This window comes from Procambarus clarkii, chromosome 6 (assembly GCF_040958095.1).
Source record: "Procambarus clarkii isolate CNS0578487 chromosome 6, FALCON_Pclarkii_2.0, whole genome shotgun sequence".
Lineage (NCBI taxonomy): Eukaryota > Metazoa > Arthropoda > Malacostraca > Decapoda > Cambaridae > Procambarus > Procambarus clarkii.
In genome coordinates, this window is record NC_091155.1 from 2,197,104 (window position 1) to 2,218,493 (window position 21,390).

At 44.0% G+C, this 21,390-nt stretch overlaps 1 protein-coding gene across 1 annotated transcript in view; it reads right to left on the minus strand.

Moving 5' to 3' along the window:
- Nucleotides 1-21,390, minus strand: part of LOC123754172 (dipeptidase 1) — a 279,527-nt gene that overhangs the window by 250,629 nt on the left and 7,508 nt on the right. The window contains exon 3 of the mRNA XM_069309114.1: nt 5,989-6,121. Coding sequence (XP_069165215.1) covers nt 5,989-6,121 — 133 coding nt within the window. The remainder of the gene's footprint in view (nt 1-5,988; nt 6,122-21,390) is intronic.

Sequence of the window (21,390 nt, forward strand, 5' to 3'; positions counted from 1 at the left end):
CTACATACACTGGTATCTCCATTAAATAACTCAGCCGACTTTGGTATTGCCCTTACCCCACCCCTCATCTATTCGACTTCATCTCTGTGGGGTAATTCTAGAAAAAAACGGGTAGTAACTAGTGGAAAGTGTACCTAGTGACACAGCACAGGAAGTGCTCATGGTACCGTAAACCGTGTCAGAGTCCACTTCACCCAAGTGCAGGTATAAGTGTCAGAGTCCACTTCACCCAAGTGCAGGTATAAGTGTCAGAGTCCACTTCACCCAAGTGCAGGTATATTGTATCTGCCTGATGTAGTGCTCAAGGATGAAAGCACTTTCAAGGATGAAGATCTTTACTATCTGTGTATACCACGTTTTTCATCATTGGACTTTTAAGTTCTTCATCTTGTTGGGTTGGTGTGCTCTGCTGTGTTTACTGTTGGTTAAGTGAATAATTTGGTGTTTGTTTTGGATAAATACAGGTTAAAAGAAGAACCAGTTTTTTTTTTTAGAATATATACAAGAGTTGTTACATTCTTGTGCAGCCACTAGTACGCGTAGCATTTCGTTTCGGGCAAGTCCCTGGAATACAACCCCCACGAAGAATCGTTGTTACAACCAAGTACCCATTTTACTGTTGAGTTAAACAGAGGCTACAGTTAAGGATTTCTGACCAATAAATCCTCCCCCGGCCAGGATATGAACCTATGACAAAGTGCTCGCGGAACGCCAGGTGAGTGTCTTACCACTACACCACGGATACTACTGCATGTTACCACCTACTAACTACCAGTTAGTAGATGGTAAGACCGCATATCAGGAACATTTTGTTTTTGGAAGTAATCTCGCTAAGTGAGAACCTGTACTACCACCTTTTTTTGTGGTAGCACAGGTTATGAAAATGTTCCCGCTAAGAGTATCCCGTTTATGAGTGAAATTAACGTCGGAGCCTCACCGGAAATGTTCCCTTGTTATGCGGCACCCCATTTAAGAGTGAAATTAAGATCTGAGGTTGCTCATTTTCAGAGGATATTTTAATTTGAGGTGTATCATGCAAACTGTCATTGTCAGATGATAGGGGATCAGGTTTAAAAAACATTCGCTATGCGGTACTCCATTTAAGGGACCCGGTGATTGAGTAGTATTTTTTCAAATATGAAATATAGTGACATTTTTTAAACAAATCTCCTGTTATTTGGCATCAGCGTCGTAAATTTTCATCCAATATTTTAAAAAATAGATTTTTTATGAAGTTTTTATAAGTAAATGCGTACGAGATGGGGGGAGACAACCGTTACTGATAATAACGATGACACTTCTTATTTGCTGGAAGTCAGGGATAAAGAGATGCAAGAACCTGTCTGACGCACCAGGAAGAAAAACAGTAGTAAGGAGGGCCCACAAAGTGGATATGCAGCTGGTGCCACCTGGAGGGCCAGATTTCACTCACAATAATGAGTAATATGTTATTATGCTGTATTTTATTATATATCATATAAAATACATTGCCCAATGGCAATTTTTCTTATGTCCCTTCGCTGACATAATATTTATTTACAGATTTCACATTCTATACTCTTTTTCTCTTTAGGCTGTATTGATTCACGAGGACCAGATGAGGGGCTTATCACTTATATATGGGTAATGAAGTTACTGCAATATATATGTTTGTTATCCCTAACCTATCCCTATATTTTTTTTTTTTGGGGGGGGGGTATTTTTCTTAATTTCATTACAACACATACTGACCTACAACTTTCATATATTTGAGTATGAATGACAAGCAATGTTTATTAAAACATACAAGAAAATTTATTTATTAGAACTACCATATTCATTGTCGATAACTTAAATTTCAATTATCTGTGAAAAAAGTAATTTCAACTTTGAGACCAACGTCAAAAATTCAGTTTCTGACCGATTCTCACCATTTTTACATATTGTATGCAAGTTCTTAGTTCTAAGGTGTCTTAAGGGTCGTTTAGTCATAAATCCATAACGTTTGGAGTAATAATTTTTTTGGCATCTAAATTTTGCACATATTTTGATGGCCACATTGAAAAAATGTTTTACAGTAAACTATACTCTCAAATAATATTTTACCTTTACGAACATGAACTTTATATTCCTATAAACCTTAAAAGGCGGGTCTAAGAACTAACATCAGAAACTGACAAATACATCACATACGTTTAATTAACATTCTCTATGAAAATGGACTTGATACAACCATAATTTCACTCTTAAACGGGGTACCGCATAGTAATGATTTGTTAAGCCTGGTCGCAGAACTATCATCTGACAATGAATGATGCATGATACTCCTCCAATTAACATATCGTCTGAAAATGAACAACCTCAGACCTTCATATGACTCTTAAACGGGGTACGCTTAGCAGAAATATTTTGAAACCCCGTCCTGCCACACACAAACAAAAATTGGGTACCACTTAGTGGGAACATTTCCAAAAACAAAACGTTCCCGCTCTGCGGTCTTACCACCTACTCCAGTTAAGTGGAAAACTTTTGTTCTAGACATTGTTTCACAGCTTAATCCAATGTCACTTATTTGAGACAATTAACCATTCTGTTGAATGTACTCAGAGTGACTATTTCATATGTGAACCTTGATAATTGTGGTGATTATAGATTGAGCAAATGTGATGATAATAGACACTAAGTACCTTGTTCATATAGGTGGACAGAATAAGGTCTTGCCCTTAAGAGATAAATTTCTTGCAGATCCTAGGTGTACAGGTGTGAATACACTCAACTGTGATAACATTGATTATGGAATTAATAGGAAAAGTTTGTATTATATAGATCCCAATATGAATAGTAACTGCTCTCATGTGGATGGTGTCTTGTTAAAGTTTGAACTTTTGGACTATTCAGTAACCATTTATTTCATTCTCCTGGAGTTCATTGACTCATTACCATTGCAGAATCAAAGATTATAATGTGTCTATTTTTCCCAGTGTTATTTATCTTGTAATATACTTTATTCCTGGTTTAGTGCATGTTGTTCCTAAGATTTTGACTATTTGTGATACTTTCAGATTTTACTCAATAATCATGTGTTTCTACTTACCATTTGATTGTGTAATGTGCATGATACTGAATTTCAAGTTTATTTTCAACTTGCTGGTCATGAGACTGTGTTGTTTAGTGGAGAGTGTCATGTACATTACTCATGATTCTGTTTCATTATGTACTGTTAGCATGTGCATGTCTTTAAATTATTATTATCTCAAGTGTTATCATCTGATGCAACGGAACTGTTTTGATTTTCTTATCAATTTAAAAGTTGCATTTCTTCATTAGTTCTTGCCAATGCTTGTGTATAATTTTGAAGTTCATTGTCAACATTTGTTATCTGACATCCTCGTTATGCTTCAGTACTTAATTCTGTACTTACATTAGTAAGTAATTGAAGTGAAATTAATCTTCAATTAATTCCATTTTTTCTCCTGAGATTGAGGGATGTTATGGATCAGGAATAAATCTGGATCCTAACTATGTTATTAATAAAACTTTTGTTGTCAGTTGTATTTTGTCAACAAAGTTTTGTATTGTTATCATTATCACGGAATAAATGAAATTATTGTATTCCATACTAACCACTGTATTCCAATATACCAGTAGGTGATGGACAAGGGTGCAGCCACAGGTTTTGAATTAGTTCAGTTCTTGCCCATATTGTGTGATAGTCAGCTGTGTATTAAGTGGACCAACTGTAATGAGTTTCATGATATATATTATTTTAATAATTTGAGTTGGATATTATTTATGTTAGTACTTATTTTAACTATTACTCATTATATATATTGTATGCAGTGTTGGCCAGAGTGATAAGATGGGGACTGTGTTGAATTAAGAGATGTGGTAAGTTGGCAGCATTTACCTGAGAGCCACTAACACTAGTGGTTTCGATGAGGACAGGAAGCTGGTGACTTGTCAAACGTCCCCCCATTTGCGTTGATGACCCTTTCCAGCTGTACTTTAAACGTTAACAGAGTTTTGGCATTTAAGGCTTCTGTGGGTAGGTGCTTCCATGGGTTAATAACACTGTGGGTGAAAAAGCATCTCCTGTTCTCAGTCTTGCATTTGAGCTTGAGCTTGAAACCATTGATCCTTGTTTGTGTTACATCTGACCTTTTGAAGAAATTTTCCAGATCAACATCCACCAAATTGTTCATTGTTTTAAAAGTTTCAATAAGATCGGTCCTATCATGCCTGGTTTGCAGTGTTGTTAGCCCTGGGGGCCACCAACCGTTCCTAATACGTGAGTTGACTTAGCCCCGGAATGATTTTTGTTGCCCAGTGTTGCACTTTCTCCAGAGCAGCTACATCTTTCTGAAGATGAAGTCTCCATGCTTGGATACAGTAATTCAAATGGTGGCACACAGCGATTTATTCAACTGAATAATTGCCCTCGTTTCCTTGAAGTGGAAGGTACACTTGATTATTCCAAGTAAGCGTTTATGACTCCTGCCCCTATCTGCTATGTAACTTTCAATGAGTGGTGAATTTTGACTCCAAGGTCCTTTTCTTCATCAATCTACTGTAATGTAATGCTAATTAATTTGATAGCTGTGCCGTGGGTTGTTATGCCCCACATGCAGTGTCCCGCATTTGTCAATATTAAAGAACATTTGCCAGTCATCTGACCATTTGTGGAGTTTCTGCTGATCTCTTTGTAAGACCTCTACATAATTATCATTTCCCACTTTACCATAAATCTTTGTGTCATCTGCAAATTTGATGATGTGGTTTGTAATATTCTCATCTGTCACTGATGTTTAAGACAAAAAGGGTTGCCCAAAAATTGGAGCCCTGTGGTACCCCACTTACCACATTTCTCCAGTCAGATTCATTCCCATTTAGCACCACTCTTTGTTTTCTTTGTTTTAAGTATTGTTTTATCCATTCTAGTATTTTTCTATTTATTCCATATGCCTGTATTTTTTTTGTTGCCAGTCATTCATGTGGTCCCTTATCAAAGGCTTTATCAAAATCTATGTATACTACATCAACTGGAAGCGCTTTGGCTGAGTACCTGATTACCGTTTCCAAAAATGTGAGCAAGTTTGTAAGGCAGGATCTATCTTTAACGAATCCCATGTTGTGTCGATTGTACAAGATTGTTCACTGAAAGATGGTGAAAGATTCTCACTCATAGGATTCTGTATGTGAGCTTGCAGATGTGTGATGTCAAGTTGATTGGACGGTAGTTCTCCGCTGAACTCTTTCTGTCTTTTTTTGAAAATAGGGGTGACATTTGCATATTTCCAATCTAGGGGACTATCCCTTGGGCCGGAGACTTTGTGAAAAGTAATTTCAGTGGAAGGCATATGTTACGACCCCACATACACCAGTATGATCATACTGTGACTGGTGTTACTGGACAGACATAGGCAGGTCATTGTCTTCCTACTGGTACTATTAACTGGTCGAACCAGTAGTGACTCTCACCACATAGTCGGTGAAAGGCGGCTTGCCGAGGCACAAAATTACTTCACCAGCTATGATGAACGTGAGTTCAACACTACATCTCGTTATTTCAAAACAATGTTGCTTTAATTCCAAGAAAATACAATTTATTATCATAGTAAATGAACTACCAAGAGTTTATTAAGCTGTAAACCAAATTTTTTATATTTTTCTCTGATCATGAAATAACACAAGCTTGCCTTTTACTCTGATAGCTTAAGGAACGAGGTTATTATTTTATCCAAGGCCTGACCGCTAAGCGGACAGCGCTCAGGATTCGTAGTCCTAAGGGTCCGGGTTCGATCCCCGGTGGAAGCAGAAACAAATAGGCAGTTTATTTCACTCTGATGCCTCTGTTTACCTAGCAGTAAATAGGTACCTGGGAGTTAGACAGCTGCTACGGGCTGCTTCATGTGGATGTGTAACAAAAAGGAGATCTGGTCGAGCACCGGGCCGCGGGGACGCTAAGCCCTGAAATCAAGGGAAGATAACCTATATACAGAAGGCACTGACCATCAGCGGAGGTGGCGAGGCGGAGGTCATCAGGGTACTGGTCGATGAGGCGCTTGATGAGGTCAATCTGTTCTATGGTGAGCTGCACGGCGTTGAGTCTCTGTGCCTCACACGGCACGTACGACGCCCAGAACTGTGGGCGACGAGGAAATAAATTACCAATAAAATTATCAATAAATGACCATTGTTACAATTCATAAAAAACTTTCATGACCATTTACGAAACCTGTGCATCTTTCCACGATCATGGGACTTTGTCTGTATTTAATAAACAGTTTACAAGTTTGGAAATGCTTCGAGGTGGATCTTGACCTTAACTTTGTATTCTTATAGACGCCCTCGAAGAGCTTCAGAGCTTATAACCTGTTTAATGAATTTAGACTATGTCGGTATGCTCTAGAAAAGATGCACAGGTTTCGTAAATAGACACTTGATAGACCGTTGCCCTGTTGTAACCGGATTATTATCTGGAATTTAGTTAGTAGTTCTCTCTCAACGTATTGCAGCGGAAGCTGTTGATGAGCTTATTGATGACAGTGGTGAATGGATCCTGGCGTGACATGGACAGGCCTGTGACATGGACAGGTCTGTGACATGGACAGGCCTGTGACATGGACAGGTCTGTGACATGGACAGGTCTGTGACATGGACAGGTCTGTGACATGGACAGGTCTGTGACATGGACAGGTCTGTGACATGGACAGTGCTGTGACATGGACAGGTCTGTGACATGGACAGTGCTGTGACATGACAGGTCTGTGACATGGACGGTGCTGTGACATGGACAGGTCTGTGACATGGACAAGTCTGTGACATGGACGGGTCTGTGACATGAACAGGTCTGTGACATGGACGGGTCTGTGACATGGACAGTGCTGTGACATGGACAGGTCTGTGACATGGACAGGTCTGTGACATGGACAGGTCTGTGACATGGACAGGTCTGTGACATGGACAGGTCTGTGACATGGACAGTGCTGTGACATGGACAGGTCTGTAACATGGACAGTGCTGTGACATGGAGAGGTCTGTGACATGGACAGGTCTGTGACATGTACAGGTCTGTGACATGGACAGGTCTGTGACATGGACAGTGCTGTGACATGGACAGGTCTGTGACATGGACAGTGCTGTGACATGGACAGGTCTGTGACATGGACAGAGCTGTGACATGGACAGGTCTGTGACATGGACAGAGCTGTGACATGGACAGGTCTGTGACATGGACAGGTCTGTGACATGGACAGGTCTGTGACATGGACGGGTCTGTGACATGGACAGGTCTGTGACATGGACAGGTCTGTGACATGGACGGGTCTGTGACATGAACAGGTCTGTGACATGGACGGGTCTGTGACATGGACAGTGCTGAGACATGGACAGGTCTGTGACATGGACAGGTCTGTGACATGGACAGGTCTGTGACATGGACAGTTCTGTGACATGGAGAGTGCTGTGACAAGGACAGGTCTGTGACATGGACAGGTCTGTGACATGGACAGGTCTGTGACATGGACAGGTCTGTGACATGGAGAGTGCTGTGACATGGAGAGGTCTGTGACATGGACAGGTCTGTGACATGGAGAGGTCTGTGACATGGAGAGGTCTGTGACATGGACAGGTCTGTGACATGGACAGGTCTGTGACATGGAGAGGTCTGTGACATGGACAGGTCTGTGACATGGACAGGTCTGTGACATGGACAGGTCTGTGACATGGAGAGGTCTGTGATATGGAGAGGTCTGTGACATGGAGAGGTCTGTGACATGGACAGGTCTGTGACATGGACAGGTCTGTGACATGGAGAGTGCTGTGACATGGACAGGGCTGTGACATGGAGAGGTCTGTGACATGGACAGGTCTGTGACATGGACAGGTCTGTGACATGGAGAGGTCTGTGACATGGACAGGTCTGTGACATGGAGAGGTCTGTGACATGGAGAGGTCTGTGACATGGACAGGTCTGTGACATGGACAGGTCTGTGACATGGACAGGTCTGTGACATGGACAGGTCTGTGACATGGACAGGTCTGTGACATGGACAGTGTTGTGACATGGACAGAGCTGTGACATGGACAGGTCTGTGACATGGACAGGTCTGTGACATGGAGAGTGCTGTGACATGGACAGGGCTGTGACATGGAGAGGTCTGTGACATGGACAGGTCTGTGACATGGACAGGTCTGTGACATGGAGAGGTCTGTGACATGGACAGGTCTGTGACATGGAGAGGTCTGTGACATGGAGAGGTCTGTGACATGGACAGGTCTGTGACATGGACAGGTCTGTGACATGGACAGGGCTGTGACATAGACAGGGCTGTGACATGGACAGGGCTGTGACATGGACAGAGCTGTGACATGGACACGGCTGTGACATGGACAGAGCTGTGACATGGACAGAGCTGTGACATGGACAGAGCTGTGACATGGACAGGGCTGTGACATGGACAGGTCTGTGACATGGACAGGGCTGTGACATGGACAGAGCTGTGACATGGACAGGTCTGTGACATGGACAGGGCTGTGACATGGACACGTCTGTGACATGGACAGGGCTGTGACATGGACAGGTCTGTGACATGGACACGGCTGTGACATGGACAGAGCTGTGACATGGACAGGTCTGTGACATGGACAGAGCTGTGACATCGACAGGTCTGTGACATGGACAGTGCTGTGACATGGCCAGAGCTGTGACATGGACAGTGCTGTGACATGGACAGTGCTGTGACATGGACAGGTCTGTGACATGGACAGGTCTGTGACATGGACAGGTCTGTGACATGGACAGGTCTGTGACATGGACAGAGCTGTGACATCGACAGGTCTGTGACATGGACAGTGCTGTGACATGGCCAGAGCTGTGACATGGACAGTGCTGTGACATGGACAGTGCTGTGACATGGACAGTGCTGTGACATGGACAGGTCTGTGACATGGACAGGTCTGTGACATGGACAGGTCTGTGACATGGACACGGCTGTGACATGGACACGGCTGTAACATGGACAGGTCTGTGACATGGACACGGCTGTGACATGGACAGAGCTGTGACATGGACAGGGCTGTGACATGGACAGGGCTGTGACATGGACATTGCTGTGACATGGACAGGTCTGTGACATGGATACGGCTGTGACATGGATAGAGCTGTGACATGGACAGGGCTGTGACATGGACAGGGCTCTGACATGGACAGGGCTGTGACATGGACAGGGCTGTGACATGGACAGGGCTGTGACATGGACAGGTCGGCAACATGGACAGAACTGTACCATGGACAGAGCAGACTGAACTGCTCTGAACTTCTAGAACTGTACTATGGAAGGGTGGGCAGACTGCATATTTTTGGATTGCCAGAAAGCCTTTGATGCAGTACCACTCAAGAGGCTAGTGAAAAAGCTGGAGATGCAGGCTGGAGTGAAAGGGAAGGTACTCTGTTGGATAAAGGAGTAACTAAGCAACAGGAGACAAGGAGTCAGGGTGAGGGGTGAGGTTTCAGATTGGCGAGACATTACAAGTGCAGTCCTGCAGGTGCCAGTCCTTGGACCTATACTGTTGGACAGTATAGTCCTTGGACCTATACTCCTCCGGCTGTGCCGGAGGAGTGCCAGAAGGGCCGTGGTACTGATGGAACACTGGACAAAGTAGACCTAGCTAACATCCTCGAGGATAAGGCAGATGACAGCCAAGTCATTGTATACCCTGCCTGTGTAATGACAAGGTTGGGTGTAGCCGCCGAGGGTGACACTGGAGACGATGTGGCGGTGTCGACTCCACTGAAGGAAGAAAACGTGGAAGTATTAGGGCTTTTCGGTGAAGGTTTAGCTCAGGAAAATGAAGGCTCGGGGGAGGTCAGAAGTGAAGATGACCCTGCATGAACGATTCAGCGTGAACAGAGTGGACCTAATTAGAGTGCAGAACGACGAATTCATAGATCTGATCAAGGAGGCGAAAGGGGGAAACTCGTGTCTGGAGTCCCCAGTGCATTATTACATGGACAATGACATATTGACGAGGAAGTGGCGACCGGATATAGCCGGCGCGGATAAAATGTGGTTGGAAAAACACCAAGTGTTGGTGCCGAGGGAGTTTAGGAAAGTAGTGTTAGAACTAGCCAACTCCATGGACATGGCAGTGCACTTGGGTGTGAAAAAGACCTTGAAAAAGGTGCAGGAACATTTTTATTGGCCAAACATATGGAAGGACGTGAAAAGGTATTGTTGGACATGTTTGGCATGCCAGCGTGCAGGTAAGCTGGCCCCGGCTGTACCAAAGGCATCTTTGAGGCCCATCCCAGCTTTTGGTGAGCCTTTCGAGAAGGTCCTGGTAGACTGTGTGAGTCCATTGCCAAGGACCAGGAAAGACCACGAATATTTGTTGACCATAATGTGTACAGCCACCCGTTTCCCTGAAGCATTCCCCTTGAGGAAAGTGACGTCACGAGCCGTTCTAGATAGAGTGCAGAACTACGTGGGGCAGGGTAGGCATGCCCAAGATTATCCAGACGGACCAGGGGAGCATCTTTCCATCAAAACTGTTCAGAGAAACTGCAAAAGGATGGAAGGTGGAACAAATGCGCTCGTCATCCATCACCCTCAGTTGCAGGGGGTGTTGGAGCGTTTCCATGGAACGCTGAAGAGTTTGTCACAGATACACTGCGCTGTGGAAGGGAGTAAGTGGGACGAGGCGTTACCATCTGTATTATTTGTCATCAGGGATGCGGTGGTGGAATCGCTCGGATTCACCCCATTTTAGCTGGTGTACGGACACTCAGTGAGGAGTCCAGTGAGCGTGTTAAAAGAACAGCTCACTGAGGAAAGGCATAAAGTGGATGTGGGACAGTATGTGAAAACTTTTAGAGAGTGACTCTCTAGGGCCAGTGAGTTGGCCAAGGAAAATCTAAAGACGTCCCAGGCAGAGATGGTTAAATATCATGACAGGAAGGTGAAGGACAGGAAGTTTCATGAAGGATAACAGGTGTTAGTCCTCCTGTGTGTGAAGGGGAATGTACATGAGTCAAGGTTTTGTGGGCCATATGCGATCCAGAAGGTGTTAGGAGAATTATGTGGTATATATGCCAGATCGGCCCAGGAAGTCACAGGTTTGTCATATGAACCTGAAGAAGAGGTATTACGATAGGGATAAGCCTCCAAGTGAAGAGGGAAAGATAGAAGCCCCGCCGCAGGCGACTGTACTTTGTGTCAGACACGAGAAAGGAGTACAGGAGGAAAACAGTAAGTCAGAGAGAGCTGATGGTGCGAAGATGTTGAATACAGAAAGCCTGGCCCAGATAGACGAGCATTTGGGTCATTTAGAGGATGATCAATGCCAGGAGTTAGTGGGAATCTTACGAAGGAATGGGTCACTATTTACGGATGTGCCTAGAAGACATCACAGAACGGTACATGAAGTTAATGTGTAGAGAATATGTTTACAGAGGTGACGTGGAGAGTCTATTGAACTGTGGTAATCAGGTCATTTTGGGCAGTCCAGAACTCCTGATTTGTTCCTGTGAGAGGACAAGTGGCCGTCGTCGGTAGTAGCTGTTGTACTTGTGCAGTGTTGTGTGGACCAACGTACCCGGGATTTGGCCAAGAGGAGTTGCAAGACAACAGTAGAGGCGGTCTGCTGAGAGGTGCTGCTAGTGTGTTGCTTGAGACTTCTGCCAGGGAGTTAGAGACCCATGGAAGTAATTATTTGTGACCCCTGTCAGTGTGTTGCTGAAGTTCTCTGCCACTGTGTGTCTGGAGAGCGGATGTGGGGTATTGGGGCATTGTGACGAAATAGTGTTAGGTCTGGCCTATGTTGAGGAAAGTGAACTCGCCGGTGATTACCATTGAACGTGGACGACGTATACTTGAAGATAGTGGACTCACCGGGTTTTGAAGAACACTGCAGATATATTGAGTGTCCTGGGTGAAAGTGACATTCTGTACGTAAGTGTAGTTATATTGCGACTTCTTTACCCCTTTATTCCTTACACATTTACCTGCTACCGCCAATTGTTGAGAATTTACCATTGACTTGGGGTGGGATTATGGAAGAAGAGGCTCTAAGGCACACAATGCCGGAAGAACCCGGTTACTGGCTCAAGCAGGCCGTAACAAAGGGGCAAAGGTTTATTGAAAATGACTATTTGTATTTAAATGGCACAAATTGGGGGTTCTTTTTGATTGTCTTTGAAATTAAACAAAAGGCGAAAATCTTGCTTAACTGAAGGTTAGCTGCTTGATGGGGTTCTGGGAGTTCTTCTACTCCCCAAGCCCGGCCCGAGTCCAGACTTGACTTGAGAGAGTTTGGTCCACCAGGCTGTTGCTTGGAGTGGCCTGCAGGCCCACATACCCACCACAGCCTGGCTGGTCTGGCACTCCTTGGAGAAAACTATCTAGTTTTCTCTTGAAGAGGTCCACGGTTGTTTCGGCAATATTTCTTATGCTCGCTGGGAGGATGTTGAACAACCGCGGATCTCTCATGTTTATACAGTGTTCTCTGATTGTGCCTATGGCACCCTTGCTCTTCACTGGTTCTGTTCTGCATTTTCTTCCATATTGTTCACTCCAGTATATTGTTATTTTACTGTGTAGATTTGGGACCTGTCCCTCCAGTATTTACCATGTGTGTATGTTATTTGATATCACTCTTGTCGTCTTTCTAGTGCGTAGATTGGGAGAGCTTTGAGACGATAACAATAATTTAGGTGCGTTATCGCGTCAATGTATGCCGTATATGTTCTCTGTACTCCCTCTATTTCTTCAATCTCTCCTGCTCTGAAGGGAAAAGTGAGTACTGAGCAGTACTCAAGACGGTACAGCACAAGTGATTTGAAGAGTTCAACAATCGTGATGCAATACCTGGATTTGAAAGTTCTCGTAATCCATCCTATCATTTTTCTGGCAGACGCAATATTTGCTTGGTTATGCTCCCCTAAACGTTAGGTCGTCAAACATCATTATTCCCAAATCCTTCATATGTTGCTTTCCTACTATGGGCAAATATGATTGTGTTTTGTACCCTGTATTATGTTTAAGGTTCTCATTTTTACCATATCTGAGCACCTGGAATTTATCGCTGTAAAACATGCTATTTCCTGCTGCCCAGTCGAAAACTTTATTAATATCTGCTTCTAGCTATTCAATGTCTTCAGCAGAGGTAATTTTCATGTTGATTTTTGTGTCATCTGCAAAGGATGATACGAAGCTGTGCCTTGTATTTGAGTCTATATCAGATATGAGAATAAGGAAAAGCAGTGGTGAAAGGACCGTTACCTTGAGGTACAGAGCCTTTAACTGCACTTGGACTCGATTTTATATGGGTTAACTGTTACTCTCTGTGGTTTGTTCGACAGAAAACTGAGCATCCAGCGTTCTACTTTGCCAGTTTTTCCCATTGACCTCATTTTGTGTGCTATCACTCCATGGTCACATTTATCGAATGCATTTGCGAAATCCGTGTATACCACATCAGCATTCTGTTTTTCTTCTAATGCTTCAGCGATTTTGTCGTAATGGTCAAGTAGCTGTGAGAGGCATGATCTTTCCGCTTTAAATTCATGTTGACCTGGATTGTGGAGGTCATTGGTTTCCATGAAACTAGTGACCTGACTCCTGATCATACTCTCAAATACTTTATTATGTGTGACATTAGTGCAACTGGTCTATAATTCTTTGCCAATGCTTTGCTCGCTCCTTTGTGTAGAGGGGCTATGTCTGCTGCTTTAAGCGCATCTGGTATCTCCCCCATGTCTAAACTCTTCCTCCACACTATACTGAGTGCCTGTGCTACTGGCACTTTGCATTTCCTTATAAATACTGAATTCCATGAGTCTGGACCCGGGGCTGAGTGCATGGGCATAGTGTCAATTTCTCTTTCAAAATCTGCCACGCTTGTGTTGATATCAGCTATATTTATAGGGGTTTGGATATCACGCATAAAGAAGTTCTCCGGATCTTGCACTTTCATGCTGTTTATTGGAGTGTTAAACATGTCCTCAAACTGCTTTTTTAGGATTTCACTAATTTCATTGTCATCCTCAGTGTATGAACCTTCACTAGTACGAATAAGTCCAATACTGGCAGTGGTTTTCGCTTTTGATTTAGCATATGTGAAGAAATATTTTGGGCTTTTCTATACTTTTTTTTTTTTTTTTTTTTTTTGAGATATATACAAGAGCTGTTACATTCTTGTACAGCCACTAGTACGCGTAGCGTTTCGGGCAGGTCCCTGGAATACGATCCCCTGCCGCGAAGAATCGTTTTTTCATCCAAGTACACATTTTACTGTTGAGTTAAACAGAGGCTACAGTTAAGGATTTGCGCCCAGTAAATCCTCCCCGGCCAGGATACGAACCCATGACATAGCGCTCGCGGAACGCCAGGCGAGTGTCTTCTTGAATTGCTTTCTGTTCAAGTTGCCTTTGTTCAATCTGATATGAATACTTCAGTCTCTGTTCAATTTCTTCAATCTCCCTGTTTAAATTATTCCTTCTTTGTATGGAAAGTCGTGTCTGCTTAATCATTCCCGTTAATTTTTTCCTTCTTTTGTAGTGTCGTCTGCGTTCTCTTTCTACATTGGACCTTTTTGTGGGTTTCCTTTAAGGAACATGTTTCAGACAGTCTTCATATGCTTCAGAAGTCAGTTTTTCTATTCCTTGTGTAGGATTTTTATTACTTAGAACATTTTCCCATTGAATGTTTGTAAGTTTCCTGTTTATTTTCTCGCAGTCAGTTCTTTCATTATTAAAATTGAATTTATTGAATACCCCTTCTCAGTTTTTTTTCTTGGGCCTACTACCGTTATTAATGTTAGTTTACACTTCAATGCGCTTGTAAACCGAGTACTTAGTGTCTGAGACAGTAATGTCTCTGATCAGCTCAGCATTGTTTGTGAATATCAGGTCCAGTGTGTTTTCGTTCCTAGTTGGTTCTGCAATCTGGTGACTGAACCATAATTTGTCACAGAATCTCAGTAGTTCCCTGACCTGTGGTTGATTATTTTCAGGTTGATTTCCTGCTATAATTTTATTGTTTACTATTATCCATTTTAAACTGTGTAGATTAAAGTCTCCAAAGAAGATAATACTTGGTAGGGATTTTGCTAGGTTATCAGGGATATTCTCTATTTTGTTGAAAATGTTGCTTCCAGTATAATCACACACTCTCCTGTTCACCGCATGCACTAGCCTACACATAACACACACACTTGCAAACACGCCACACACACACACACACACACACACATCTCTCTCTATCTCTCTCTCTATCTCTCTCTCTATCTCTCTCTCTATCTCTCTCTCTCTCTCTCCCTCTCTCCCTATCTCTCTCTCCCCCACTCCACTCTGCCCTTCTGACAAATCCTATCATGGCACAACTAGGAACAGCGTCAAGCATGACAGCCAGAAGCAGCAGGGGAACAGGAAAAAGTTCAGGCGACGAAATGAAGGAAATGTTCGCCCAGTTTCTGGAGGACATCAAGAGAGAGATGCAGGAAATGATGCAGGAAATGAAGAATGAAATAAGCAACCTAAAAAGAGAGCTGACAGCAGCAAAGGAGATTAGAGCCCTCAAAGAGAACAATATCGATGCTGAGACTCAGATAACCACCCAGGGAGAAGGTGGTAATAGTACTTTGGAAGAGAATGCCACATTAAAAGCAACATTTGCAGAAATGCTAAAAAAAAAAACAACTCTGAAGTAATGTCTGCATTGATGGAGGTAGCCATGAAAGCAGCCACCTCACAGGAAGCGGCACGCTTCACTAGCCAGCTGCTGGAAAGAAAAAGAGCAGTGTTAGCTGTAGGTATTAAAGAGCAGGAAGGCTCTAATAAGAAAGAGTGGAATGATAAGGGCAAAGCGGCAGTGAATGAAATACTGAAGGCACTAGACATGGAAGGGGCTGAGCATAGCATTGAGAAGGTTTTCAGGTTAGGCTGGTACAAAAAAGACCGAGACCGTGTGTTGAAGATCGTGTTTTCAAACGAGAACACAAAGGACACGATTCTAACAAAGAAAAGCCACCTGCAACATGTGGGAGAATTCAAAAAAGTATTCCTGCAGAGGGACATAACGAGGGAGGAGAGGGCCATGGCAGCAGAAGCAAGGAAGAAGCGCAGGGCAAGAGGGGAAAACCAGGAAACCACAGCTCCCAACACATCACCCCCAGAGGCGAGGGGGGAACCCACAACCAGCTACCCAGTAACACGAGCGGGGAGGGCAACCACACCACCCTCCTCTGCATAGAAAACCCCCCCTTTCCTTCCTGTCCTCCTGCCCCGTTCACCCCATACCCTTCCTGTCCTTCCCCTTTCACTTGACCCCACACCCCTCATCCCAGTATCCTCTGCAACCCTGGCATCCATCTCACAAATCCTCACACCCATGGCACAGCTTCCTCCACCAGCAGAACATTCACCAAGGAGGAGATTTGAGAAGGGACAGAAGAAAGTGAGCCTCAAGTCAATGTACACTAACATAGATGGTATTACAAATAAGGCAAATTAACTTGGAGAATGGGTACTAGAGGAAAACCCAGACATAATAACTCTCACAGAAACAAAGCTGACGAAAACAATAACCAATGCAGTGTTCCCACAGGACTATTATGTTATGAGGAAAGAGAGAGAAGGAAGAGGTGGTGGTGGTGTAGCTCTGCTGGTAAGAAAAGACAGGGATTTTGAGGAGTTGGTTGTTCAGGGATGTGAAGGTTTCAGTGACTACATAATAGGAACAATAACAACTGGAGGGCAAAAAATTATAGTCGTAGTCATATATAATCCGCCACCAAATGACAGAAGACCCAGACAGGAATATGATAGAAACAATATGGCCACCATTAACATAATAGAGATAGCAGCTTCTGTTGCTAGCAGGAATGGATCTGGACTACTAATCATGGGAGACTTCAACCATGGGAAGATAGATTGGGAGAACAGAGACCCGCATGGAGGACCAGAAACATGGAGAGCTAAGCTGCTGGACGTGGCAACAAGAAACTTTCTAAGCCAGCACATCAGGGATCCAACAAGAATGAGAGGAGAGGATGAACCAGCAATGCTTGATCTGATATTTACCCTGAATGAGTGGGATATAAGGGAAGTCAAGATGGAAGCACCCTTAAGAATGAGTGATCACAGTGTATTGAACTTTGAGTACCTGGTAGAGCTAGGAATTATCCCCCCCCCCCCCCGAAAAAGAACTAGGAAACAAAAGGCTGGCATACCGAAAGGGAAATTTGAGGAGATGAGAACCTTCCTAAGGGAAATACCTTGAGACACAGTCCTCAGAGCTAAGTCTGTACAAGATATGATGGACTATGTCACCCAAAAGTGTCAGGAGGCAGTAAGCAGATACATCCCGGCCCAAAAGGAAAAATCCGAGAAACAAAAGAAGAATCCATGGTATAATAGGGCATGTATGGAAGCAAAGAAACTGAACAAAAGGGCATGGAGGAACTTCCGGAATAACAGAACACCAGAAAGCAGAGAGAGAGATACCAGAGAACCAGGAATGAGTACGTCAGGGTGAGAAGAGAAGCAGAGAAAAGTTATGAAAATGATATAGCAAACAAAGCCAAGACCGAACCAAAGCTACTCCACAGTCACATCAGAAGGAAAACAACAGTGAAAGAACAGGTAGTGAAACTTAGAACAGGCGAGGACAGGTATACAGAGAATGACAAAGAGGTGTGTGATGAACTCAGCAAGAGGTTCCAAGAGGTCTTCACAACAGAACAAGGTGAGGTCACTGTGCTAGGAGAAAGGGACGTAGACCAGGCGGCTTTGGAAGAGTTTGAAATTACGAGAGAGGAGGTCAAGAGACACCTGCGGGATCTGGATGTTAGAAAGGCTGTTGGTCCAGACGGGATCTCGCCATGGGTACTGAAAGAGTGTGCAGAGGCACTTTGCTTGCCACTCTCCATAGCGTATAGTAGGTCACTGGAGACGGGAGACCTACCAGAAATATGGAAGACGGCGAATGTGGTCCCAATATACAAAAAGGGCGACAGGCAAGAGGCACTGAACTACAGGCCAGTATCCTTGACTTGTATACCATGCAAGGTGTTGGAGAAAATCGTGAGAAAAAACCTGGTAGCACATCTGGAGAGAAGGGACTTCGTGACAAATCGACAACATGGGTTCAGGGAGGGTAAATCTTTCCTGACTGGCTTAATAGAATTCTATGACCAGGTGACACAGATTAAGCAAGAAAGAGAGGGCTGGGCGACCTGCATTTTCTTGGATTGTCGGAAAGCCTTTGACACAGTACCGCATAAGAGGCTGGTACATAAGCTGGAGAGACAGGCAGGTGTAGCTGGTAAGGTGCTCCAGTGGATAAGGGAGTACCTAAGCAATAGGAAGCAGAGAGTTACGGTGAGGGGTGAGACCTCTGATTGGCGTGAAGTCACCAGTGGAGTCCCACAGGGCTCTGTACTCTGTCCTATCTTCTTTCTGATATATGTAAATGATCTCCCGGAGGGTATAGATTCATTTCTCTAAATGTTTGCGGGTGATGCCAAAATTATGAGAAGGATTAAAACAGAAGAGGACTGTTTGAGGCTTCAAGAAGACCTAGACAAACTGAAGGAATGGTCGAACAAGTGGTTGTTAGAGTTCAACCCAACCAAATGTAATGTAATGAAGATAGGTGTAGGGAGCAGGAGGCCAAATACAAGGTATCATCTGGGAGAGGAAATCCTTCAGGAGTCAGAGAAAGAAAAAGACTTGGGAGTTGATATCACGCCAGACCTGTCTCCTGCAGCACATATCAAGAGGATAACATCAGCGGCATATGCCAGGCTGGCCAACATACGAACGGCATTCAGAAATTTGTGTAAAGAATCATTCAGAACTTTGTATACCACATATGTCAGGCCAATTCTGGAGTATGCAGCCCCAGCATGGTGTCCATATCTAGTCAAGGATAAGACTAAAGTGGAAAAGGCTCAAAGATTTGCCACCAGACTAGTACCCGAGCTGAGAGGTATGAGCTACGAGGAGAGACTGCGGGAATTGAACCTCACTTCGCTGGAAGACAGAAGAGTTAGGGGGGACATGATCACTACATTCAAGATTCTGAAGGGAATTGATAGGGTAGATAAAGACAGGCTATTTAACACAAGGGGCACACGCACAAGGGGACACAGGTGGAAACTGAGCGCCCAAATGAGCCACAGAGATATTAGAAAGAACTTTTTTAGTGTCAGAGTGGTTGACAAATGGAATGCATTAGGAAGTGATGTGGTGGGGGCTGACTCCATACACAGTTTCAAGTGTAGATATGATAGAGCCCAATAGGCTCAGGAATCTGTACACCTGTTGATTGACGGTTGAGAGGCGGGACCAAAGAGCCAGAGCTCGACCCCCGCAAACACAACTAGGTGAGTACAACTAGGTGAGTACACACACACACAAATCACATCCCCTGTAAAATACTGGAAATAATAATTAGGCTACGACTGGTTGCACACCTGGAGAACATTAGGTTTGTGAACAAACATCAACATGGGTTCTGGACAGGGAAATCGTGCCTAACAAATCTTCTGGAATTCTATGATAAAATAACGAGGATAAGACAGGACAGAGATGGTTGGGCAGACTGCATATTTCTGGACTGCCAAAAAGCCTTTGATACAGTACCGGAAAAGAGACTGCTGTTCAAGCTCGAGAGGCAGGCGGGGGTGGGGGGAAAGGTCCTAGCATGGATAAGGAACTACCTAACAGGAAGAAGCCAAAGAGTTACGATAAGGGGCGAGAAGTCGGACCGGCGAACAGTAACAAGTGGAGTACCACAAGGATCGGTGCTGTGACCAATTCTATTTCTTGTATATGTTAACGACATGTTTACAGGCGTAGAGTCCTACATGTCGATGTTTGCAGATGACGCAAAGTTGATGAGAAGAGTTGTGACAGATGAGGATTGCAGGATCCTCCAAGAGGACCTGAACAGGTTGCAGAGATGGTCAGAGAAATGGCTACTGGAATTCAACACGAGCAAATGTAAAGTTATGGAAATGGGACTAGGAGATAGGAGACCAAAGGGACAGTACAAAATGAAGGGGAACAGCCTACCTGTGACGACGTGCGAAAGAGACCTGGGTGTGGACGTAACACCTAATCTATCTCCTGAGGCACATATAAATAGGATAATGACAGCAGCGTACTCTACACTGGCAAAAGTTAAAACATCATTCAGAAACCTAAGTAAGGAGGCATTTAGGGCGCTTTACACTGCCTTCGTGAGGCCAGTCTTAGAGTATGCCGCCTCATCATGGAGTCCCCATCTGAAGAAGCATATAATGAAACTTGAAAAGGTTCAGAGGTTGCAACGAGACTCGTCCCAGAGCGTCGAGGGATGGGGTATGAGGAGCGCCTGAGGGAACTGTGCCTTACGGCACTAGAAAGAAAAAGGGAGAGGGGGGACATGATAGGAACGTATAAAATACTCAGAGGGATTGACAGAGTGGACATAGACTAAATGTTCACACAGAATAGTAACAGAACGAGGTGACATGGATGGAAGCTTGAAACTCAGATGAGTCACAGAGATATTAGGAAGTTTTCTTTTAGCGTGAGAGTAGTGGGAAAATGGAATGCACTTCAGGAACAGGTTGTGGAAGCAAATACTATTCATAATTTTAAAACCAGGTATGATAGGGAAATGGGACAGGAGTCATTGCTGTAAACAACCGATGCTTGAAAGGTGGGATCCAAGAGTCAATGCTCGATCCTGCAGACACAACTAGGTGAGTACACACACACACACACAGGCCGTAGTAGGCCGTAGCCGGTAGGGGACACACACGATTAGTGAGGTCCGCGGAAATTCGTCAATTTCTCGGGACATTGAAGGAGTATAGAGGCTAGATCATAGCATTTGGCTTCTCGCAGTATGTAGCTAGCAGGGGTGCTACATAGCATAGGCATATCGCTAGTGAGAGTGCGAAGAAACCAAAGTGGAGCTTGTGGCATCACTGGTGCATATAAGTGTGGAGGACTGCGTGGAGCGACCTGACCTGACGGCCAGGTGGGACGACCCACCCTGGAACTGCCTGATTGTGTTTGTTGAGTGATGACTGTGATCAGTGGTACAGTAAATTAGTGAACTGTCACACAACGATACAGTGACTGACTCCAGAGCTTTGTGTAGACAGAGAAGAACCGACCTCATCAATCTACTAGCACTTAGTGAATCACCTAGTGGGAGACAACGACGGCTAACTATCGTCATCATACATCGTCATTACTCATCTGGTTGTGTGAGCGGGAGGCAGACTGGTATGTACCCCCTCTCTGTTCAATTAATCAGGTGTACAGATTGAGGTAAAATATTATCAAATTCTTGTTCAGGATATCATATATATTTAAAAATCTCAAAGTGGCTCATTTTAGGTAGAGGTAACGCT